Here is a 26,486-nt window from a genome sequence, read left to right on the forward strand (position 1 = left end):
TCCCCCTTCACAGTTCTTCCACCAGCCTTACTGTCTCTAACTACATTCTATTTCTGTCCCACCCACTCCCCTGACATCAGTCTGAAGAAGGGTCTCGACCCAAAACGCCTCCCATTCCTTCTCTCCAGAGATGCTGCCTGACCCGCTGAGTTACTCCTGTATTTTGTGTCCACCTTCGATTTAAACCAGCATCTGCAGTTCTTTCCTACACTATAAGAATCCTGTATGTTTAAAATTAAATGCATCCCATCCTTCAAAACTATCAAGAGTACAGATCCAAACTATTTGATGTCTCTTCATAGAATAATTCTCCCCATTCCAGGAATCACTCTGATGAACCTTTGCACTCCCACTATATCAAGTATATCAATTTTAAGAAATTGTGGCCAAACCTATATGCTATATTCTGGATGTAGATGCACCAGAGGTCTATGCAGAGGGAAATACCTTTACTCTTTTACTCAAATCCTTGTGCAAAATAAGCCAATGGAATATTCCACTTTCTATTTGCTTGGAAGAAATGTGTTTTGATCTGTCCAAAAAAGAGAGGTTTTCCACTTCTTCTCCAGATATAATGAAGAAGGTCTACCCAAGATCTTAATTGGTCTTTTCTCCTTTTGGAAATCAGCAGACCTATTTCTTTGTTTATTTCTGCATTTTGGAAGAACGTGTACTGAGAATGAGATGAAATAGAAAGGTTCTTGTACAGCATAGCTGGGCCTTGTGGCCAATTTCAATGCTGTAAACGGTAATCACACCATTTTTCATTTCCTTAACTCAAGTTATTTTTTCTGCCCAATTATTTTTTTGCCAATCTCCTTTACTTAAAAATATATGAAAAATAATTCTATCAATTTTGTTTACACTTGATATTTATTCTACATTACAAGAGTCGAGAAGTATTTACTTTTGTGGAAACTGCATAGGATTGAATAGAAATTGTAAAGCGAACTACATAAGCACAGGCATTTTCTTTCTCCACTTTAATTTTATGCCCCATCCTCTCATGGAAAAAAAGAGTGCATGCTTGAATAATGACCATATTCTGAGCATTAGAGATTTGTTATATGCAGAGTGTAGGAGTAATGAAATAGCTGCAGTGCCCTCCATAATGTTTGGGACAAAGACCCATCATTTATTTATTTGCCTCTCTACTCCACAATTTTAGATTTGTAATAGAAAAAAATAACATGTGGTTAAAGTCAGATTTTATTAAAGGGTATTTTTATACATTTTGGTTTCACCATGTAGAAATTACAGCTGTGTTTATACATAGTCCCCCCCCATTTCAGGGCACCATAATGTTTGGGACACATGGCTTCACAGGTGTTTGTAATTGCTCAGGTGTGTTTAAATGCATCCTTAATGCATGTATAAGACAGCTCTCAGCACCTAGTCTTTCCTCCAGTCTTTCCATCACCCTTGGAAACTTGTATTGCTGTTTATCAACATGTGGACCAAAGTTGTGCCGATGAAAGTCAAAGAAGCCATTATGATAATCATCTTAATCATACCTTATTAGCCAAGTATGTTTCGCACCATACAAGAAATTTCATTTGCCATACCAATAAAAAGCAACAGAACACACAAAATACATTTTAACATAAACATCCACCACAGTGACTCCTCCGCATTCCTCACTGTGATGGAAGGCAAAAAAAAAGTTAAACTCTCCCTTCTTTGACGGGACGATCTTGACTCCCGTAGCCGGCGGCAGGCCTTCCTCGTCGGGGCAATCAAGCTCCTGCATCGGAGAGAATCTCAGCTCCCCCGCCCCGGGCGATCTATCCTGGGTTGGGGATTGTCGAACCTCCTGTGACATTGGAGCTTTCCGACTTCGGTCTCAACCCGAGTCTATGAGCTCCTTGATGTTAAAGTCCACAGGCCGCGGTTGGAGAATTGATCCAGGCAAGGAATCGGCTCCGATGGTAAGTCCACGCCCTGCAGTGGGGCTCGAAGTCAGTCCTGAGCAAGGCCTCCAGCTCCACGATGTTAGGCCGCAAAGCGACCAGAGATACGATCCGGAAAACAATTGCAACTCTGGCAAGATAAGAGATTGAAAAAAAGTTTCGCCCGACCCTCCTGCCCAACCCCCACATAAAACAAACCAAACATTATCACATACTTTCTAAACACACCAAAAATAACAAAAAAAGGACGAAAAAGACACAGACTGTAGGCGAGGCTGCCAACCGGTGCTGAGAAACAAGAATAAAACTTGGAGACGTCAGTCAAACCTTAGGCTTACCAAAATCAACTGTTTGGAACATCATTAAGAAGAAAGAGAGCTCTGGTGAGCTTACTCATCACAAAGAGACTGGCAGGCCAAGGAAGATCTCCACAGCTGATGACAGAAGAATTCTCTCCATAGTAAAGAAAAATACCCAAACACCTGTCTGACAGATCAGAAACATTCTTCAGGAGTCAGGTGTGGATTTGTCAATGACCACTGTCTGCTGAAGACCACATGAACAGAAATACAGAGACTACACTGCAAGATGCAAACCACTGGTTAACCACAAAAATAGGATGGCCAGGTAACAGTTGGTCAAGAAATGCTTAAAAGAGCAACCACAGATCTGGAAAAAGGTCCTGTGGACAGATGAGACGAAGATTAACTTATATCAGAGTGATGGCAAGAGCAAAGCATGGATGAGAGAAGGAACTGCCCAAGATCCAAAGCATACCACCTCATCTGTGAAACATGGTAGTGGGGTTGTTATGGCCTGGGCATGTATGGCTGCTGAAGGAACTGGCTCACTTATCTTCATTGATGATACAACTGCTGATGGTCGTAACATAATGAATTCTGAAGTGTATTGACACATCCTATCTGCTCAAGTTCAAACAAATGCTTCAAAACTCATTGGCCGGTGGTTCATTCTACAGCAAGACAATGATCCGAAACATACTGCTAAAGCAACAAAGGAGTTTTTCAAAGCTAAAAAATGGTCAATTATTGAGTGGCCAAGTCAATCACCTGATCTGAACCCAATTGAGCATGCCATTTATGTGCTGAAGAGAAAACTGAAGGGAACTAACCCCCAAACAAGCATAAGCTAAAGATGGCTGCAATACAGGCCTGGCAGAGCATCACCAGAGAAGACACCCAGCAACTGGTGATGTCCATGAATCGCAGACTTCAAGCAGTCATTGCATGCAAAGGATATGCAACAAAATACTAAACATGACTACTTTCATTTACATGACATTGCTGTGTCCCAAACATTATGGTGCCCTGAAATAGGGAGACTATGTATAAACACTGCTTTAATTTAATTCACTGCTTGAAACCAAAATGTATAAAACATAGAAACATAGAAAATAGGTGCAGGAGGAGGCCATTCAGCCCTTCGAGCCAGCACCGCCATTCATTGTGATCATGGCTGATCGTCCACAATCAATAACCCGTGCCTGCCTTCTCCCCATATCACTTGATTCCACTAGCCCCTAGAGCTCTATCTAACTCTCTCTTAAATCCATCCAGTGATTTGGCTTCCACTGCCCCCTGTGGCAGAGAATTCCACAAATTCACAACTCTCTGGGTGAAAACGTTCCTTCTCACCTCAGTTTTAAATGGCCTCCCCTTTATTCTAAGACTGTATCCCCTGGTTCTGGACTCGCCCAACATTGGGAACATTTTTCCTGCATCTAGCTTGTCCAGTCCTTTTATAATTTTTTTATGTTTCTATAAGATCCCCTCTCATCTAAACTCCAGTGAATACAAGCCTAATGGCCTTTATTAAAATCTGACAATGTGCACTTTAACCACATGTGATTTTTCTACTAATCCCAAATTGTGGAGTACTGAGGCAAATAAATAAATGATGGGTCTTTGTCCCAAACATTATGGAGGGCACTAATTAGTTGGAAGTAGTCCTAATATTACTCAGGGTTTACTTAAAGACCCCTTAATTCCACGGCTCTCTGACTATATGTGTGAAGATAATTTTTCCATGTCACGATTTACTCTTTAACTACTCAGTTTCCTTCTGGTTTTGATAAATCTACCCATTTAGATAGTTTTACTTTTTCTTTCACTTTTTGGGGATATTGTGATTTTTGAACACCTTTATTAAATTATCTCTCAATCTCTATTTCTCTGAAGAAAGCAATGCCAGCTTTACCTGTCATAAATGTAACAGAAACTGTCCCTTCCTAGGAATGTTATATGAAATATTTACTGCATGCACTCTCAGGCCTTGTCAAGCATCCTGTCATGCATTGACCTGAACAGGACATCGTATTTGCATTTCAGCCAAACCAGTGGTACGAAGACGTTTGGCAGAAGCTTCTTATTTTTCCAGTCTGCACCTCTATTGATAAAGTCCAGGTTCTCTTTTACTATAATTAATGCTCTCTCAAACTGTCACATCATCTACATTGATTTGTTGCATCTGACTGATTGCAAAATGGCCTGGTATGGCAACTAAAATGTACAGGTATGCAAGAGAATGCAGTGTTAGACATTGCCTAGTGCTCCAAAGGGACAGCGCTCCCTGCATCGAAAGCATCTACATGAGGTGGCAGAATCTATCATCAAGAATTCCCACCATCCAGGCCATGTCCTCTTCTCACTGCGACCATCAGGCATGAGGTACAGAAGCCTGAAGTCACAATAGGTTCAGGAACAGCTACTGCCCTACAACTATCAGGTTCATGATGCAACCGGCACAACCCTAATCCCACCTTGATGACAGAACACTACAGTTCGTCTCTTGCATTACCATGGACTTGTTTTTTTAAAAACAATTACGTTTGTGTACTAATGTCTTTTTGTTTGCACAGTCATCTTTCGAAAAAAAGCTTTATGTGTGATCTATGTTTAATTTAGTGTTTTGTGTCTTTGAGTCTATGTGCCTGTGATGTTGCTGCAAAACAAGATTTTTCATTGGAAAAACTCATCATACTTTTGAATATGGCAAACAACTCAACTTGGCATGTACGTGTACACATCCTGATTGCCCTCTTTTACCTATTTGGGAACTAACATTTATATAGCCTTTTCTCATTTTTCATGTACAGAGGAACCTTGGGAGCAAGTCAATAGCTTGCTGAAAGTGGTGACACAAGAGAATTGGGTAATGAAGAAGGCATTTGGTATGCATGCCTTCATAGGCATTGAGTATGAGAGTTGGGATGTAATATTGCAGCTATGCAAAACATTGTTTAGAAGCATTTGGAATATTGTGTACAGTTCTGGTTGTCACACTACAGCGAGGATGTAGCAGCAATAGAGTGTAGAATATTCACCGGATGTTGCCTGGAATGGAGGATTGCAATTATAGACAGGTTAGATAAACTGGGTTTAATCTCACCAGAATGAAGGAGGCTGAAGGGTGACATTTTAGGAGTTTATAAAATGATGAATAGCATGGCTAATCAGAATATTTTTCCCAGGGTCATTGAGCCGAGAAAGATAGGGTATAGACTTAAGGTGGGAGATGAGAAATTTAGAAGAGTTCTGAGATGTTCGCTTTTCACATAGAGGTAGTGTTTATTTGGAACAGGCTATCACGGGAGATGGAAGATCCAATTACAATGTTTAAAAAGCATTTGGCACTTAGATAGGGAGGGCATTGAAGGATACAGGTCTAACACAGGCAAATGGAATTAGAGTAGATATCTCACGTGGCTGCGCCTAACGGCAGCGGCTGACTAGCAGTCTGTCCGTCTTTTTTTTGTTGAGTGTCGGTGTTGGGATGATTTTTATATATATATTTTTGGTTGTGTATGTGTGGGAGGGGGTGGTGGTGTGTGGGGGGTGGGTGTGGGTGTGAGGAACTTTTCTCTTCCTCACGGCGCGGGGTGCGGCTCGGCTGCGGGGCCTAACATCCCCCGGTGCGGCTCGGCCGCTGGACTTTACATCCCGGTGCGGCTCGGCCGCTGGACTTTACATCCCGGTGCGGCTTGGCCGCTGGACTTTACATCCCGGTGCGGCTTGGCCGCTGGACTTACATCGCCCGGTGCAGCTCGGCTGCGGGGCTTAACATCGCCCGGTGCAGCTCGGCTGCGGGGCTTAACACCGCCCGGTGCAACTCGGCTGCGGGACTTTACATCGCCCGGTGCAACTCGGCTGCGGGACTTTACATCGCCCGGTGCAGCTCGGCTGCGGGGCTTAACACCGCCCGGTGCAGCTCGGCTGCGGGGCTTAACACCGCCCGGTGCAACTCGGCTGCGGGACTTAACACCGCCCGGTGCGGCTCGGCTGCGGGACTTTTCACCGCTGGTGCGGCTCGGCTGCGGGACTTAGCTGCGCAAGGCTTGGTCGCGGGCCTTTCATCGCCCGGTTCGGCCGCGAGACGTTTCAGCGCCCGGTGCGGGGACTGTGCGGGTCGGTCGGGGACGAGCTGTCTGTCCGTGGGCGTGGGGAAGAGAGTGGAAGTTTTGTTGCCTCCATCACAGTGAGGGGGTGTTTGGAGTCACTGTGATGGACGTTTGTGTTGGGGTTATGTGTCTTGTGTTCTTTTTTTTTTTTTTCTATGACTGCTATGTAGTTTCGATCGGTACTTCGGTACCGAACGACAAATAAAGCTCTGTTATACCTGTTATACCTGTTATCATGGTCAGCAACAGGAAACATTGAAAATACATTTCAAATGAAATAAACCAATTATTGAAACTTCAAAATAAAAAATCAACTAAAATACTTGCAAATAATGGATCTGAGACTAGATTCCCCGGTGTAATGACATTCATATCCATGGAGGCAATTGGGGAATTGCCAGAGGAGCTCAACAGTAATTTGGGGTTGCAGTGTTCAAATAGAAGTCCCAAAATTTACTGATAAATTGTTGGCAATTTTTGGTGCAGAATTCCATGCCATTCCATGCTGTGGTCGTTGCATCAATCCCTTGTGAACACCAGCTTTTGTCTTTCTTCAGTTAGCAAAATAACCATTCACAATGACTCCATGTTCTCCACCCCTTACCAATTTTGTATTATGTGGACACAGCCCCTTTCATCGTATGGGGGTAAGTTTTGCTGACATACTCATTATGTCACTTTATAAAATGCCTTTTGAAAATCCACGTACACAGTACCTGTATTATCTTCAGCAACCGTTTTTTTGTCACTTTACCAAAAACACGCAAAAATGTTAGTCGAGCACATCTTTTTCCCAAAAACCAGCATGGGCTTTTCCATATTAATCCCTATGGCTCCAAATGGTTCATTTTGTCCTTGATTATTCTTTCTAGAATCTTCCTTTACAGTGAGGTTAAAGTGACTGATGCAGTTGCTCGGTTTATCTTAACAGAAAAAGATGGCGCGGTCCAGTCGCCGTCGTGGTAGCTCTGCGGGAACTGCGTTTTAAACTGGTATGTTTACTTTAAAATTATCCCTAAGTGCTCTAGCGTGTGCTAGCACTTAGCATTAACCAATGTACGACCGGGAAACGCTCGTAAAATTAAACTCGAGCGCTACCGGAGCACTATTAAACAGAAAACTACTCACCGATATAACGATAGAGATCATCAAAGGAGCTCACCACGGCAGCAGCAGTGGGAGCGCAGGTCAGTGGGAAAGTTGGAAAAAACACCGAGGGAAGCGAGGGGGGATTCGGAGCAGGCTGAGAACCCAAGCCTTACGTCCACCTCTGCCCAGCATACTTCTGGCCAACGTCCAGTCCCTGGAGAACAAGCTGGATGACCTGAGGGCAAGGATCAGATTCCAGAGGGACATAAAGAACTGTAACATCCTTTGTCTGACCGAAACATGGCTGACCCCGCTGGTGCCTGACCAGGTGATCTGCCCATCCGAGTCCTTCACTGTTTTCCGGGCGGACAGAACGGAAGAATCCGGGAAATCCAAGGGCGGAGGAGTCTGCTTCTTGACCAATAATAACTGGTGTAATCCTGGAAATATTAAGACGCTTTCTCGTTCCTGCTCGCCGGACCTGGAACATCTAACTATCTCATGCCGACCATTCTACCTATCCCGGGAGTTCAGCTCGGTGATCATCACAGCCGTCTATATCCCACCGCATGCGGACACCGACGTGGCACTGTCGACCCTACACGATGTGTTGTGTCAACACCAAAACAAGAACCCTGATGCGGCTGTGCTGGTGGCTGGAGACTTCAATAGGGGAAATCTCAAAAAGGTCATGCCCAACTTCTACCAACACATCACGTGTGTCACCAGGGGGGAAAGAACTTTGGACCACTGCTACACGCCGTTCAGGAAAGGCTACAAGGCCGTTTCTCTCCCTCCTTTTGGAAAATCTGACCACGCTGCCATTTTCCTGCTGCCGGAGTACAAACAACGGATAGTACGGGAAGCGACAGTGACGAGGGACGTAAAGCGGTGGGCTGACCATTCAGAGGCCATGCTGCAGGATGCACTGAGCGAAGTCGACTGGAACATGTTCCAAGAAAGTTCCAGAGACGTAAATGAGTTTGCGGAAGCGGTTACGGACTTCATTGCCACAATAGCCGATACCATCATCCCCACGGTAAGGGTCAGTATCTTCCCTAACCAAATACCCTGGGTGGACAGGTCTATTCGCGTGGCCTTGAATGCTCGCAACTCCGGCCTGGCATCCGGCAACATGGACGACTACAAGGGAGAGTCCTACCGACTGCGAAGGGCAGTGAAGGATGCAAAAAGGAGGTACCGGGACAAGATGGAGTCACAGATGGAGCAGCAGGACACCAGACGCCTTTGGCAGGGGCTACGGACTATAACTAGCTACAGGTCCAGCACCCCCTCAACCGGAAGTGCCGGCTCCTCCTTAGCTGATGACCTGAACTCTTTTTATGCACGGTTTGAGACGGGTAACACCACCAGCTCACCATCTAAAAACAGCACCGAGGGGGCGCTGGCTAGCGAGGCTGGAGGGGGATCCACCGCCGGGGATGTGCACACATTCTCGGTGTCCGAGCATGACGTGAGGTGGGCTCTGACGCGTGTGAACACGAGGAAAGCTGGAGGCCCAGATGGTATATCTGGGCGAGTACTAAAGTCTTGTGCTACTCAGCTTGCTCCAGTGCTCACCACAATATTCAACCTCTCCTTGGCAAAGTCCGTGGTCCCTGCATGCTTCAAAAGATCCAACATTGTACCGGTGCCAAAGAATGCCTCTCCAGCGTGTTTAAATGACTACCGACCGGTGGCCCTCACCTCGGTTGTCATGAAATGCTAGTCAAGAAGCACATCTGCGCCCTCCTTCCTCGCAACATGGACCCACTACAGTTCGCATACCGTCCGAACAGGTCCACGGATGATGCGGTCTCCCAGGTTCTACACACCGCTCTCTCTCATCTGGACAGCCAGGGGGGCTATGTGAGGATGCTGTTCATTGACTTTAGTTCAGCATTCAACACAATAGTCCCCAGCAGACTGGTTGAGAAGCTGCTGGAACTGGGGCTTAGCACCCCTCTGTGTGCCTGGGTCCTGGACTTTCTCACTGCCAGGCCCCAAGTGGTCAGGATGGGGGAACACACATCTAGCTCCCTCACCCTGAACATAGGATCCCCCCAGGGCTGCGTCCTTAGCCCCCTACTGTACTCCCTGTACACACATGACTGTGGGGCCAGGTTCAGCTCAAACTCCATCATCAAGTTTGCTGATGACACTGTGGTGGTGGGCCGGATCTCCAACAACGATGAGAAGGCCTACCGGGAGGAGGTGGCTGATCTGGCACTCTGGTGTCAGGACAATAGCCTCCTCTTGAATGTCACTAAAACAAAGGAGCTGATTGTGGACTTCAGAAGGGCTAAACATCCAAGGACGTACACGCCACTGGAGATAAATGGGTCTATTGTGGATAGGGTGAGCAGTTTTAAATACTTGGGAGTCCGCATCGCAGAGGATCTGACATGGGCAACGCACATTGCCGCACTGGTGGGTAAGGCTAAGCAGCGCCTTTACCACCTTAGACAACTGAGGAAATTCAGAGTGTCTCTGAGGATCCTTCATTGCTTCTACTCTGGGGCTGTAGAGAGCATCCTGTCCGGCAACATTACAGTCTGGTTTGGGAACAGCTCTGCCCAGGACAGGATGGCCCTGCAGAGAGTAGTGCGTTCGGCAGAACGCACCATGGGAACTACACTCGTCCCCCTGCAGGACCTATACATCAGGAGGTGCAGATCCAGAGCAAGCAAGATCATGAGGGACCCCTGCCACTCCAGTAACGGACTGTTCCAGATGCTACGATCAGGCAAACGCCTCCGCTGTCACGCTGTGAAAACGGAGAGGATGAGACGGAGCTTCTTCCCACAGGCCATCAGGACTGTCAACTTTTATAACCCCAGAGACTAAATTTTTGTCGACACTAATAGTAACTTATTAACTTTATTTATATGCTGTAACTGTAATTCTTTTTGTGCACAACCCGCAGGCATTGCCACTTTCATTTCACTGCACATCGTGTATGTGTATGTGACAAATAAATTTGACTTGACTTGACTTGACATCACTTTTGAATAGGGGGCATAACACCCTCCAATCAACTGGCTCAGTTTCTCTAAAATGAATTGAAAGATTACAGCCAACAAATCTGCAATTGCAACCCTTTTGTCCTTCAGAAGCATCCCATCCAAATATTGTGACATAAAGTTGTGAACGGACTGCCTTTCTCATTCTTTCCCTCTTTAAATTTTTCGCTTGTCCAGTAACTCGTACTTCCTCTTTTATTATTACATTGGTAGAATTTCTTCCTTGGTAAAAACAATTGATGTTCTCCTTTAGTACTTCAGCCTCGTCTCTGCTTCCAGATATAAATCTCCTGTTTGGTTTCCATTAAACCCTACCCATCCTTATGCTGTCTTTTTGTTACATGTACATGCCTTTCAAACACTCTCTTTTATGGTAGTGTGATTTTTCTCTCAGTCTATATTTTTATATCCCCTCTGATCTCTCTGCTTTTGTTTTTCGTGCTGTAGCACGTGTGAAGCATTTCCTTTTCTGCTTCACATTATTTTTTTATTTTGCTTTCTGGGGAGCTCTGGCTTTGGTTGCCTTCTGCTGGCAGGAGGATTTCTGGACTGTAGTGAAGAGAGAAGGAGGCCATTGAGTCTGTACCAGCTGATAGAGCATTTCCACCTCTCTCATTCCCTCATTTATTTCCGTGTAACCTATTCTCTTTCATGCATTAATCAACTCCCCTTTAATTCGTCTGCCACCCCACCAGACTAGGAGCAATTTACAGTTGCCAATAAACCTATGGACCAGTACATCTTTGGGATTTGGGAGGAAACTGGAGCTTCCTGTCAGTAAGAAGGAAACTAAGCATATGTCTAAAATGCCAGTCAATGTACTTCTGATTCAATTAAAATTAAGTTAATTACTTTCTCTTGCTAAGATAAATGGTAATACGGCCGAGGCCAGTCGTAATACAACTATCTTTTTTTGAGAGTTATGATCAATATGTCACAATGTTTTAATTGTTTTAATTTTTGGTGAATTTAATGATGCCTTGTGTTTTGAAATGCAGGGAGTAGCCATTCCAGCCAAGACTGGGTTATCCAATGGCCTACAACAGAAGCTGGGAAAGAGAATACTCCTGTCAGCCAAGAGGAACCAGTCATGTGGCCTGGATGCAGTATCACACTAAGCCCCAAGATGCCATCAAAGTTCATGCAGCAAGACTTCCATTCAGTGCCTGTGCTAGGAACCAATTGTACTTACACAGATAGACTGACCATTGGAGATCCGATTGGGCTTTATCCTACATTTGAGAGTGGGCCAAGTTCCCTGCCACCATCTCCACGGCAGCGACATCCAATTCATACTCCCCCTCGGACTCCTCCTATAGTAACAACAATGACACCTCCGGGAACACCACCTGTGAGGAGAAGGAACAAACTGAAACCACCTGGAACTCCTCCACCAACGTCTCGCAAATTAATTCACCTCATTCCTGGCTTCACTGCCCTACACCGAAGTAAATCACATGAGTTCCAGCTAGGAAACAGGGTGGAAGAAACGCATACTCCAAAGTAAGTTAAACATTCTTAATTAGTTGTTAAGTCGATGTGAAATTTATTTTAATCAGTAGCTGGTTCATCCCATAATATAAACATATTTAAAGATGAAATTTATTTTATATATATATTTATTCCAGTAGCTGTATAGATGTTGAACACAATAGCAAAGTGAAAATCGATCTACACATGAAGATTTTCTGTGAAAATGCTCAAATAAGCAACTCCTATTCAAACAGCAGCAAACATTTAATGTAAAACTTGTAACTGTAGAATTTGTAAAATTTTGACTTGATTTTGGTGGAGAAGTGAATCTAACAATGGGTTAGCTGGACGACCTGGTAATACATCAGGGGTCAGATGGAAAAAGACAAGCAATCAATCAGATTGAAGGTCCGTGAAATTACCAAGAAAAGAACTGAGAAGGACATATAGAGTGAATGAATTCACCATCAAAAGAGTAAAAGGAACAAAGACAGGGCATGAAAAAATGGATTTGGAAAGAGAAGAGTCGTTGAAAGGAAAAGCTAAAATAAAACCTCGTTTTAATCTTCCAAAATAATTAAAATCCAAAAGAATGAATTCCAAACTTATTCTTTTTCAGTGCCAGGGTGGTGTTCATTAAGTTTATTAAAAGGGTGCATAAATGACAGCTAAACAAAATGGCATGAGAATCACGATTGTTTTTACAATAAAACTCGTGTCATTATTATAGTTACTCTAATCAGGATAATTTTAATGCAGATGCTAATTCAATTATTTAAAACTGTTTACTTGCTGTGATAAGGTAACTCCTATTTATGTTTGTAAATGACTCACTGGTACACATTCTGCAAATCCAAAATGAATAGTCAATAGCACAGATAGATTTCTAAAAGGTGAACTTAAAATGAGAAGTCTAAACTTTTGGACAGCACAATGGCACAGTTGTAGAGTTGCTGCCTAACAGCACCAGAGACCAGGGTTCAATTGTGACTATGCATGCTGTCTGTCCGGAGTTTGCATGTTCTCCCTCTGACTGTATGGATTTCCTCTGGGTGCTCCGGTTTCCTCCCACATCCCAAAGACATGCAGGTTTGCAGGTTAATTGGCCTCTGTAAATTGTCCTTAGTATAGGATATAACTAGTGTATGGGTGATCGTTGGTCGGTGCGACTCGGTGGGCTGAAGGGCTCGTTTTCACACTATATCTCTAAACTCAACTGCTTGATAGATTCCTGCCACTGATAATGTAGGTTGAATGGCCTCCTTCTGTGTGGCAAATTTTCTTTGGTTCTGTGTTGGAGAGAGTAAATATATCCAGTTGTGCAATTGTGGAGAACAAATGTTTAGGATTCTGGAATGCTGATCAATGTACATAAATCAAATGAAAAAAAATCTATGTACCACTCAATTATAAAATAATCAAAAGCTGGACATATTTTAAAAACCAATATATGTTGTTAAATCTTTTAGTTTAACTATTTCTTTATGTATCTTAGAATCTTGCTGTTTTAATCAGTTATGTCCAGATAGAATATATTCCAAATTCACATTTGTTTCCAAACAAAATCAAACTATCCAAGTTTTTCCAACTATACTAGTCCTCTGTGGCAAATTTGTTATGACTCTTCGTTTATATAGTCTCAAAGTGGGGACATCAGTCAGAGCTAAAAAGTCATCAGTGCCAGTCAGCCCACAGAGTCATAAGTTATGGAGCAAAATTAGGCCCTTCGGCCCATCGTCTACTCCATCATTCAATCATGGCTGATCTATCTTCCCCCCCCCATTCTCCTGTCTTCTCCCCATAACCCCTGACACCATACAGGGATCTGTCAATCTCCCCCTTAAATATATCCATTGACTTGGCCTCCACAGCCATCCGTGGTGATGAATTCCACAGATTTACCACCCTCTGACTAAAGAAATTCCTCCTCATCTTCTTTCTAAAGGTACGTCTTTTTATTGTGAGGCTATGGCCTCTGGTCTTAGACTCTCCCACTAGTGGAAACATCCTCTCCACATCCACTTTCTTCAGGCCTTTCACTATTCGGTAAGTTTCAATGAGGTCCCCCCTCATCCACACCCATGACTAAATATCTGAATTTTCTTTTACAATATTTAACTAATTACTTTCTAAATGCTTTTGCTGACTTATCACCCCATGATGTATGCAGTCTACATTGTAACCCGCACAGCTTAATACTGTCCACATAACATCCCTGACTCTTCTGTTGGTCACGTTGCATTGGTATTCGTTCGTTATTGATCTTCAGCCATTAGAAATTGTTTCTCTTTTTTTAATGCTCCTTAACTTAAATACCTGTCAAATCTCTCTTAGATGTCTTCACTAAGAAGAACAAAACTAAGCATATACAAATCAGAAGTGGGGAGAATAATGGGATGTGGGGGCAGTGGAAGGGAAAGAAAATGAGCACATGCAGCTACAGAAAGTAATAACAAAGAAAGAGAATGCATATAGTTTGATATATAAATGTCCATGAATATAAAGACATATGAATGGTCTTTTGGAAGGTAAAATACCCAAAGCACTGAATGATTACTTTGTGTTCTGTTCTTCATGCTTTTATCTTTGAATAGCAGAAACTAAGGGACAATTTTAAATGAAATTATACCATTTAATATCAAACAAAAGAATTTTACACAATAGTTAGATGGCTGTAATGAAAATATCTCTCTGCAAAATTTCCAGACAATTATGACTAAAAGTGTGTAACTGATCATGACATTACTAATTATTTGCTAAATTATATTGTCACTCAGTGAACTGAATAGTATGTTTGCCTTGAAGAGTTGCAATTTCATTTTTTAATAAATTCTCAGAAGCTAACTAATGTTGAAGTTTAAACTGTTATATATTCAGTGATACTGTAGAACAGTGGATCATGTTTTGGGGGCAAGATATCAGGATTTGAAAAGTTTAAAAAAGACTGATCTGGAAAATTAAATAACAGCAGAAACGGTTGGGGATTCAGATTTGGTCAGGTAATATCTGTGGAGAAAGAATGAGTGCTAATGATTCAAGTCAATGATCATTCATCAGTTAAAATAAAAGGTAATTGACTTGATTTCAACTCTGATTTTATCATATATCATATATATATACAGCCGGAAACAGGCCTTTTCGGCCCTCCAAGTCCGTGCCGCCCAGTGATCCCCGTACATTAACACTATCCTACACCCACTAGGGACAATTTTTACAATTTTTTTTACATTTACCCAGCCAATTAACCTACATACCTGTACGTCTTTGGAGTGTGGGAGGAAACCGAAGATCTCGGAGAAAACCCACGCAGGTCACGGGGAGAACGTACAAACTCCTTACAGTGCAGCACCCGTAGTCAGGATCGAACCTGAGTCTCCGGCACTGCATTCGCTGTAAAGCAGCAACTCTACCTCTGCGCTACCGTGCCGCCCAAATGCCACAAATGCTAACTATCTGATACTCCAAGCATTTTCTGTTAAAATAACGAGCGAAGGGGGAATATAGGTATAGTTGTAGAACATTCAATCTGCTAATATGTGCTGTAAGTCATAGCACATCTGCATTGTAATACAGACATACATTATTAAAGATATAGATGTTCATGGTGTTTCTTCTTCCCGTTAATTGTGTAATTGTCCACGATAATTTTAGAGTGAATATGACAGTACCACATGGTTCACATCTGATCTTTTATATTTATTCATTCTTTTACAACTTGTGGGCCAATGCGATTTGCTAATTTCAATGCCCTTAAGGAGTTAGTGCTGAGCAAACTTCTTGAAATGCTGCAGTCCTTCTGTTTTCGGGTACGCAGTTTACGACTTGGATTCAGCCATGATGAAGCTATATATTTTTGCAGGGACCTGGACAGAGATTTGCTAATGGTTCCAGTGCACCAGTGCACCAGTGCATGGTGGTAGAGGTCATAGGTCAAGGGGGGTACTGTTGGTGTAGTCTAAGCAAGTTACTGCAGTGCATTATGTAGAAAGTCACGTTCCATTGTCATGGTGTGCAGATTGGGGAGGCAATGAATATTTAGGCAAGGAGATGGGGTGTTAATCAAGTGGGATGTTTTGTCTGGGATCACTCCACGATTCGTAAATATTACTGAAGCTGCATTCCTGGGTAAGTGCTGAGTGTTCTATCACACTCATGATTAGTGCTTTGTGAGATGATTGAAATGTTTTAGGATGTAGATGAATCAGATTTTGCAAGATACCCAACCTCTAATCTCCATTTGTAGCCACAATTTTTATATGGCTGGTGCAGTTGAGTTTCTGGTTAATTATAATCTAGAATGTAGCCCAGAATGTTGTGGGTGCGGAACTCTGTGATGATAAATCGGGCAGCCAGGTGGCACTGTGGTAGAGTTGCTGCCTTACAGAGCCGGGGACCCGGGTTCAATCCCAACTACGGGTGCTGTCTGTATGGAGTTTGTACATTCTCCCCGTGACCGCATGGGTTTTCTCCGAGATCCTCGGGTTCCTCCCACACTCCAAAGACATACAGGTTTGTAGGCTAATTGGCTTGGTTTAAGTGTAAATTGTCCCCAGTGTGTGTAGGATGGTGTTAATGTGCGGGGATCGCTGGTCGGTGTGGACTCGGTGGGCCAAAAGGGCTGTTTCCGTCCTGTATCTCTAAACTAAACTAAACTAAATGTCATTTAATGCCAAAGATAGTTCATTAGATTCTATTTTAATGGAGATGGTCTTTGACTAGCATTTATACGGTGCAAATATTGCTCATCACTTTTCAACTATCCCTGGACGTTGTTCAGGTCTTGCTGCATGAGCTGCTACATTTGGCGAGAAGTAACAAACAGATTTGAACATTGGGTAATTATCCACAACGGAAATATAACATTGATTAATTAGCTGAAGATTTGGAATAATTTAGCTCAATCAACATTTGTCACATTTTATTGTTCTCATCTATGTAATTTTGCAATGTAGCTTCACCATCTTGGTGTCTCAATTTTAGTGGTGCTTACTGCTTTAACAAAACAACCTGCAAACTCAGTTACCTAGAGGGCGGCAGGGGCATGAGAATGCCGTAGCATACAAAGCACACTGCATTTTGACTTGGAATTGTATTATTCTTTTTTCATTGCTGGATCAAAATCCTGAAATTCCCTCCCTAACAACACAGTTTTATCACGGCAGACTGGAGGAGTCGCAACTGTAATTTCTACATGGTGGAACCAAAATGTATAAATATGGCCTTTAATAAGATCTGACAATGTGCACTTTAACCACATTTGATTTTTTCTATTACAAATCTCAAATTGTGGAGTTCAAAGGCAAATAAATAAATGATGGGCCTTTGTCCCAAACATTATGGAGGGCACTGTACATGATTACAATTGAGCCATTCACAGTGTACAGATACATGATAAGAGAATAACTTTTAGTGCAAGGTGAAGCCCGCAAAGTCTGATCAAAGATAGTCCGTTCCATTTTATTCTTATTATGCAGTAATTATACTGTTTGCCAGACTATTCCAGAAGGTGATTAAGTGTCAATCACATTATTAAGGATTTGGAAACACAATGGTATATTTTCTTCTCTGCAGAACATTAGTGAACAGGATGCGGTTTATGATAATGTAATATTTGCATGGTCACTATTTTCATTCTAGTTTATTGAATTTAAATTTTCCAGCTACCATGGTAAGGCTTGAAAACAAGTTTAAGGTTATTAGTCCACACCTCTGGATCACTCGTCTGCACAATGCTACCATTCCATGTTATATATTCATTTGGAGGATAATTTAACCATATAAAACAGGGTAAAATGTCTATTTTGTCAGATCTGTTGGTAATTTGATCATATTTTAATGTGTAAATGTTTGCACATGGAAGTGTGATTTATGATAATGTTGTACTTTCATTCATTCTCATTTATTCAATTAATTAACAATATAAAACAAGTAAAGGGCGGCACGGTAGCGCAGCGGTAGAGTTGCTGCTTTACAGCGAATGCAGCGCCGGAGACTCAGGTTCGATCCTGACTACGGGTGCTGCACTGTAAGGAGTTTGTACGTTCTCCCCGTGACCTGCGTGGGTTTTCTCCGAGATCTTCGGTTTCCTCCCACACTCCAAAGACGTACAGGTATGTAGGTTAATTGGCTGGGTAAATGTAAAAATTGTCCCTAGTGGGTGTAGGATAGTGTTAATGTACGGGGATCACTGGGCGGCACGGACTTGGAGGGCCGAAAAGGCCTGTTTCCGGCTGTATATATATGATATGATATGATATGAAAATGTCTATTTTGTCAGATCTGTTTGTAATTTGGCCATATTTTAATGTGTAAATGTTTACACAGGGATGTAGAAACTACAAGCTATGGGTAATCTAAATAGATAAGAAAAAACATCGGTTGAAGGGATTTTATGATTAACAGTCCTCTTTAATCCCCTGTTAGATCCCCAGCAGGTGTATCATGCTGGAGGAGCTTTGCACTTGAGTAGTGATGTGCCTGGAATTTTCCTGGCCCAACCATTTATGTGATCCCCTTGGGTGCTTCCAAGAGGAAAGTCGTTTCCATTTTGTTTACAGAGATAATTTTTCATTTGTTTTGTGCCACAAAGTAACATTGAAACTGCAGAAGTGCAACCATTGCAGTTGAGCTACTGGCTATAGTTTACTTTTTAAAATTGTGACTCCTGTCAAAATGCACTTGTATGTAAAAGCTTCATGCATGTTCTTAGATTAGATATTATTTTTCATAAAAATATTTTAGATTTTGATCTGGATGCTAACTCTGGTTCTTTATATTGAGAGAACCGTGATTTTGTTTACTTTGTATGTTTCAAATTAGCAATTATATTGCATCTTGTTTTATTAGTTCATGTCGTGAAATCAGTGCATGGTTTCAAACTTCTTATTTGTACAATACTACCTGGCCAACTGAGCACTTACAGAAAATTATAGGTCTTCTGCCTGCAATTTTATAATGTGCTGGGAAGGGCTTGGGAAAAATCAGGGTCTTTGCCCTCTATTCATGAACTTTTACTGAGCAAAATCATGTCTCTAGATGATCTTTGTGAAATCGAATGTAGTGTTTAAAATAACAATTGGTATAAAAATAACAATTGGCAGAAATAACAATTCACACAATGTCTCAAACCTCTTCATTTACATTTACAGACTTAAATATTTCCTCATTTGGCAGATTATTACTTTACTGTATTCCTTAACCATGATTGCATGACATCTATATCACGATTAAAAGTGTACCCTTTAAATTGCCAAGGGACCTGCCAGAATTTTCCTCAACAAAAATTAACTGAAGAATGCTTCTAATATTCCAGGATTTGAATAATGTTCAGAAACTTGTATTGAAGAAAAGTGTTGAATATCTAAAAAATCTATATTCATTTTTGTAATTGATGTGGCAATTGCAGCAATATTTGCAGCAAATGTCTAATTATTTCATATGAAGCTGAGGTTATTTAATGACTCAGAATAGCCGCAGACCTCCTGTATCCATAATAATTGAGCATAAACGAAGGTGGCAGGTTGAATTTCAAGGATGAAAATGGGATATGCAGGGGATGTCCACATTAGAGAAAAGCAATGCCACAGGACAGGAACTCACTTGGAAAGTTAAGTTAAAGCAGTCCTTTTAAGATCACAGCTAAAAATAAAGCCTAGAAACAGACAGGAAAATGGACGAGATAATATAAATTAAATCAGTAGAAAAGGAAATAGATGTGAGTATTATTTAAGTGAATGAAAGGTTATCAACAAAATGATTAAAATATAGGAAGAAGTACAAATTTATATATTCTTCCCAGCACCCAGACTCATCATCTTTTGCTGTTTGTCCAAATGCCAAACAATTCCCCAGTGGCAAAAACAGAAAGAAAGAGATGGGATCATATAAGTTGCATTGTCTGATGGAGAAGTTGAACATTGATGGGTCTGATAGTCTTTCCTCAAAGTTGGTTAACATAATCATTAGTGGGCAGAACTGGGACCATTAATAGGCGGAACTGTGACTTTCACCACTGTGGAAGAGGGGAACACGCAACGGGCAGAGTTCTTGTCTGGGTGTGTAAGGACAAGACAAACTTAGGGAAATGAAAGAGATTACAAAAGGATTTTAACAGCAAAAGATTGTAAATTTAAAACCAGACTGTTATTAGGCTGGCAGCAAATACAGGTGATGGATGAAATAAGGCTAAAATCTGTAAAGAATGATAGGGAAAGCAAAGGTCCACATGATGTTACAAAGAGCAAAGAAGAGGTATTTTGTGAGCGATAATTGTCCGTTATGATGCCATGTACCATATATGTCAACCAATTACTTTTTGCACTTTCTTGGAATTATTCATAATTTCAATGTTGAACATATTCAGAATTTCAATATTAAACATTTTATAATATTTTCAATATTGAATTTTCCAGGTTCAAGTAACTCACTCTTTCTGTCTCATATCAGAACTGGCCAATTTAGCCTGATTTCATTTTGTGTTTGCCTGATTTCATTTTGGCTCAGTTTTTCTGCTCCTGTTACTATAGTCTGGCCTGCTAGGCATTTCCCACAGCCTCTCCATAAACAACAGGATATACTGTATAGGCAAGGAACCTTAATGGTGTCAAAGATATTCCCTTCTGTCTCCCTTTAAATATATACCCATCTGTTTCCCACATTCTCTGCGCTGAAAACTAACTTTATTTTCCTCTCTTTTCCTAATCTGATGAAGAGTGTTAGACATAAAGTGTTAACTGTTTCTCTTCTCACAGACCTGCATAGTGTTTACAACATTCTCTGTGGTTAATTTAGATTTCCAGCGCGAGCAGTTTTAGATTTTTATTCACACTGATAATATTCCTGTTGATTTCCTTATCTATATGTTTGGCAACATCATTATATGTGTTTTAGCAGTTAATTCAATCAGAAAATATTTATTTCATTGTTATTTGCTGAGATTACATGTTCATTTCTTCTCTGAAGTGCTTGGTCAAGAAATTCATCCAAAGGGCAATATTTTAAAAGGGATATGTGATTTAATTTAGTCTAAAACCCAAATGCTGACATAGTTGATCCTTGTTCCTGATCTTGCCTTTTTGAAAATCTGTTCCCGCTCCTGTGAATTGGGTTGGGGAGGAGGCTGCTGGGCATCTGCAGATAAACACCACAGGCCACTGGCAGTGAAGCAGGTTTTAACTGGAAAGTTGAAGACTACTTCAGTATCATTCAGTGGGGCCTGGTTCAGGTTGGGAATCAAAAGATTTAATCTTCCAGCAAGTAGATAAGTATCAGAATTCTGTTTGGTAATTGCTCTCCCTTCTTTTGTTAAAGTTCTTGATTACATGCAAGCCCTGTTAGATCACCTGACTGACCCTGATGCCCATCCCATGCATGTAATCATGAAGAAGGCACACTTGGAAGTCTGCTTGGAAGTTTAAAGAGATTTAGCACATCACCAAATATTCTATTTACCACAGTAAAAGCAGCAGGTGACATAATCTCTGAAATTTATCCAGGCTAAAATCGACAAAGTCAGTTTGAATATTACTAAAGGGGAGGTGAAGGGTTAATTTAAACCAATAGTTTACAACATGTGGTTAGTTAACATGTGCCTTCACACACCAATCAGCATTCTGATATCTGAAAATTTGACTTAGTTACTTGTGTGGAGCATAATACAGGCCAAGGTGTCAATATCTGTGTTTAAAGGGCATGGAGTAATTAGCATGATAAGTTTTTTTTGGTCCTATCTGACAAGTGCTAAATATTGATTGCAAAAATATAGTGATTGCACAATACTTTCATCAACATATCATGTACATGTTGAATGTTCACACTTTGGATGATTCTATTTTTTGCAGTTTTTCTTTCTCTGCCTTGGAAATATTCAGTTTGAAGAAGGGTTGTTGACCCGAAACGCCACCCATTCCTTCCCTCCAGAGATGGTACCTGCCCCGCTGAGTTACTCCAGCTTTTTGTGTCCACGGTTTAAATCAGCATCTGCAGTTCCTTCTTACACAAGATAGCTTTTCTAATGGCTCTGATATCCACCATCAGCATTTTATGTTTATTTTCCAACAACACCCTCTGCTTTCTTCCATGAAGCTAATTCTTTATCCCATCAGCTAGCTATCCTTGGATCCTATGTGATCTAACTTTCCAGAGCAGCCTACCGTGCGGAACGTTATCACATGCCTTGCTCTAATCCATATATACAACGTCTGCAGCTCTAGCCTCGTCAATCTTTTTGGTTTATATCTTCAAAAGACTCAATCAGACATGTGGGACATGATCTCTCACGTACAAAACTATGCTGACTATCCCCAATCAGTCGCTGTCCATCTCAATGCATGTATATCATATCATATCATATGTATACAGCCGGAAACAGGCCTTTTCGGCCCTCCAAGTCCGTGCCGCCCAGTGATCCCCGCACATTAACACTATCCTACACCCACTAGGGACAATTTTTACATTTACCCAGCCAATTAACCTACATACCTGTACGTCTTTGGAGTGTGGGAGGAAACCGAAGATCTCGGAGAAAACCCACGCAGGTCACGGGGAGAACGTACAAACTCCTTACAGTGCAGCACCCGTAGTCAGGATTGAACCTGAGTCTCCAGCGCTGCATTCGCTGTAAAGCAACAACTCTACCGCTGCGCTACCGTGCCGCCCATATCTTACCTCTCAGAATATTCTCTAGTAACTTCCAACTCTCTAGCAGATGTCATCTCCTGGCCCTACACTAATTTCTGGAATACCTAAGTGGCAGTGACACCCAAGTCAGACTGTTATTTATTGACAATAACTGTGCCTTCAACACCATTACACCATTTTAAACTTCAGAGATACAGTGCGGGAACTGGCCCTTCGGCCCACCGAGTCTGCGCCGACCAGCAGTTTTTACCAAAGCCAATTAACCCACAAACCTGTATGCTTTTGGAGTGTGGTAGGAAACCAGAGCACCTGGAGGAAACCCACGTGGTCATAGGAAGAACGTACGTTCCGTACAGATAGCACCCATAGTCAGAATCAAACGGGTCTCTGGCACTGTAAGGCAGAACTCTATCGCTGCACCTCTGTGCTACCCCACCAAATCTCATCCAAATTCATCTCCAAATTGTGTAGGAAGTAACTGCAGATGCTGGTTTAAACTGAAGAATGACACAAAAAGCTGGAGTAACTCAGCGGGACAGGCAGCATCTCTGGAGAGAAGGAATGGGTGACGCTTCAGGTCGAGACCCTTCTTCAGACCTACTTCTAGTCCCGCTGAGTTACTCCAGATACTTTTGTGTCTATCTTCATCTCCAATTTCCTGGATCTAGGAGTCAGCATGTCCCTCTGCCACAGGATCTTTGGCTTTTTGACCCATAGACCACAATCAGTGCGATAATACATCCTCCACAATAATTCTCAACATCAGTGCCCTGCAAAGATGTGTTCTCAGCCCATGTGTTCTCAGATAGCAATACTAACACAAATTGAACTTACAGTTTTCACTGTGGAAAAGGTGAGGTCTTGAATCACAGACCATAAGTTTAACAGGGAGCAAACTAGGGAAGACCTTAATATTTTGGAAAACTCCGAAATAATTGCAGATGCTGGTACAAATCGAAGGTATTTATTCACAAAATGCTGGAGTAATTCAGCAGGTCAGGCAGCATCTCAGGAGAGAAGGAATGGGTGACGTTTCAGGTCAAGACCCTTCTTCAGACTGATAAAGTTATCATCTTTAGATTTGATACAACTTTAAGGCTGATCTATTTAGGATAACTATTCAGCTTTCTATTTTTGTAATTATTTTCTATTGATAACTGATATCATAAATACTAAGAAAAATAGCCACTCCTGTCATTTTACTAGTTGCATTGTAATCAAGCTTGGGTATTCATAATTATAATAAGTATTTATTGAGATTAGCAACATTGCAGATTTCTTAAATATGAGCATTAGTTTAAAAAAATGGTTAGTTTGAGTTTCTGTCCCTGTGAATTTATTGCCTGCAGTGGGAGTGGAAGAAGAGAACCTGTGGGTCTGCAAGGTAGCTTTCCTGCATTAGGCCCAGGCAAATTTGAGTAATGTAATGCAATCTAACAATAGTGCAATGCAGTTAGAACAGGAACTAATGACTGCCCACCACTAAATTACACAAATACATTTCACTTTGGACCAAAGGGTAAATAACTCCTAATTGTTGCTTAACCACCTATGTCTTTATGTCTAAGGATCCTTTATTGTATATGTAAAATATTTGAATGAGTATTTGATATTCCACAAAATGTAACGTTACAGGCCACAAGTTATGAAATGGAATTAGGCTAGAAGACTCTTTGGAGATTGAGATGCAGTCAGTAAACAAAATTTATCCTGTGCTGTAAATTTCTCTATACAGATGATTCTATTCATCTGTATAAATTTTCTAAAAATCATGTGTAATTGGTGACTGGAACTATTCACAGTATTCAAATTAGGGTCTAATGAAGTTTCAGGATAGATCTTGCATAATCTATCTACTTTTAAATGTCAGTAGTTGGACTGTTTTCCTTAATGACCTTAATTACTTAAGTAGCTGCTTTTTGTGCTCCCAGATCTTCTTGCTTCTCTTCCCCCAAACATTTCTTTCAGATGAGTTATTTCTTTCTTACTGCTTTTCTGTCCCATGTGGAGAGCTTTCAAAGCAAAGTTATTTTTCAAGTTCATCTGGTTGATATATTATTGTTTTTTTGGCCATTATTTAAATGCACCATAAGCTTCTCAGTCTTTGATCAATAGCAGTGGCTTTTCTCTCTTCTTGCCTGCCAAATCTATGAATTGTTGTAATCCTATTGAGTTATTTTTTCAATTATAAGCAATAACCTATTATTACTGGTGGCAGACTGCATTGGGAGCAGGAAATAAGATGCTATGATTATGTAAGCAAGTATGATAAGATGCACTCCTTCAACCAGACGAAACAAATCTGATTTTGTGTCATCTAACATAACCTTAAACAGGAAGGATAGGTTTCAGTCAATTCTAATTCATGTAAATATGTATAATTTTTAAATAAAACCCACAAATAAAGCACAAATGACATTACTTGTCCTAATAAAAAGTGAACCCATAGTAACTGGGGGCAGTGGGCATGCAAATGATGAAAAACATTTGGGCAATTAGGAACTCACAATAGCTTTCTATCATTCCTGAGATGCAAATAAAACACATTTTCTGAAATCTTATTTCTTTGGATACTTTTTTCCATATTTTTAACAAATGTCAATTATTTTGCATCCAACTTAATGGTAATACTTGTGAGGTTGGCTTTATTTGCTCCCCTGAATCTCCTTCTATACTCCCATCCCACTGATCATTTCAGAATGGGCATATCGTGGTTTACTTGAAAATCTCTAACATTTTTGATTTTCGGAAGAATAATAAGAAGAGATTTGCCATTCACCAGACAGCATGTATACAACAAAATACAGAGGCATAGCTGCCTCTATTCCCAAATGTGAACAGTGCCTGTGAAGGCTTTGCTTTGCAGGTCAAGTTATTTCTATTACATCATAACCTCCAGCTCAACATGGTTATTAGTTTATTATTGCTATTGAATATAGAACTGACCTACAAATACTACAGTGCACTAGGATTACCTATAAGATGCATAAATACATGCAGTTATTTAATAACTTTTAAATGAACAAATATTTAGTAAATAACATTCCATTATTAAGCATGCAATGACCTAATAACAACAGCAACGAATTAAATAGACAATCCAAAACACTTTAAAGAACCACTCATTTAAGTGCAGTCATTTCCCAGCAGGAAACTGCCTTCCTTGTTCTGATTGTGCTCCGATCATAAGTGATAGGAGCAGAATTAGGCAATTCACCCCATCAAGTCTACTCTGCCATTCAATCATGGCTGATCTATCTCTCCCTCCTAACCCAATTCTTCTGCCTTCTCCCTGTAACCTCTGACACCCATACTAATCAACAATCTATCCATCTCTGCCTTAAATATACCCACTGATGGCCTCCACAGCCTTCTGAGGCTTGGGATGATCTTGGTCTCATTCTGAAATCCAAGGCTGGAATGCTAATCCGGGATGTGTTTAGGAATGGCAATACTTTACTGGACTGTATGTAAGAGAATAATTTCACTGTGCCTTTGCAATAAAAGCACCTTTGTAATTCCTGATGTTTCTTAACAGTTTCTTGGACAAACTTGCTTGCTGAATGTGTTCATTTCAAATGAGAATTCAAAAGTAGATAAGTGTCAGGTAATTTATATATTTTTAATTAACAACTTAAATATATTTAATTATTAACTTAATTTATATAAATGGGTGGCATGGTGGCATAGCAATAGAGTTGTTGCCTTACAGCGCCAGAGACCCGGGTTCAATCCTGACTATGGGTGCTGTCTTTACAGAGTTTGTACGTTCTCCCTGTGACCGAGTAGGTTTTCCACAGGTGCTCCAGTTTCCCCCCGCACTCCAAAAATATACAGATTGAGATTGCAGGGTCATTGACAAAGATCTTTGCAACTTTCTTAGCCACAGAATAGGTCCCTGAAGACTGAAGAGTAGTCAATGTTGTTCCTTTGTTT

The 26,486-nt window shown here is 41.2% G+C and overlaps 1 protein-coding gene across 1 annotated transcript in view; it reads left to right on the forward strand.

Annotated features, from left to right (window-relative positions):
- Positions 1-26,486, forward strand: part of ksr2 (kinase suppressor of ras 2) — a 365,578-nt gene that overhangs the window by 124,485 nt on the left and 214,607 nt on the right. The window contains exon 4 of the mRNA XM_078421757.1: positions 11,438-11,942. Within this exon, the coding sequence (XP_078277883.1) occupies positions 11,438-11,942 (505 nt within the window). The remainder of the gene's footprint in view (positions 1-11,437; positions 11,943-26,486) is intronic.

The sequence above is a fragment of the Rhinoraja longicauda genome, chromosome 25 (assembly GCF_053455715.1).
Source record: "Rhinoraja longicauda isolate Sanriku21f chromosome 25, sRhiLon1.1, whole genome shotgun sequence".
NCBI lineage: Eukaryota > Metazoa > Chordata > Chondrichthyes > Rajiformes > Arhynchobatidae > Rhinoraja > Rhinoraja longicauda.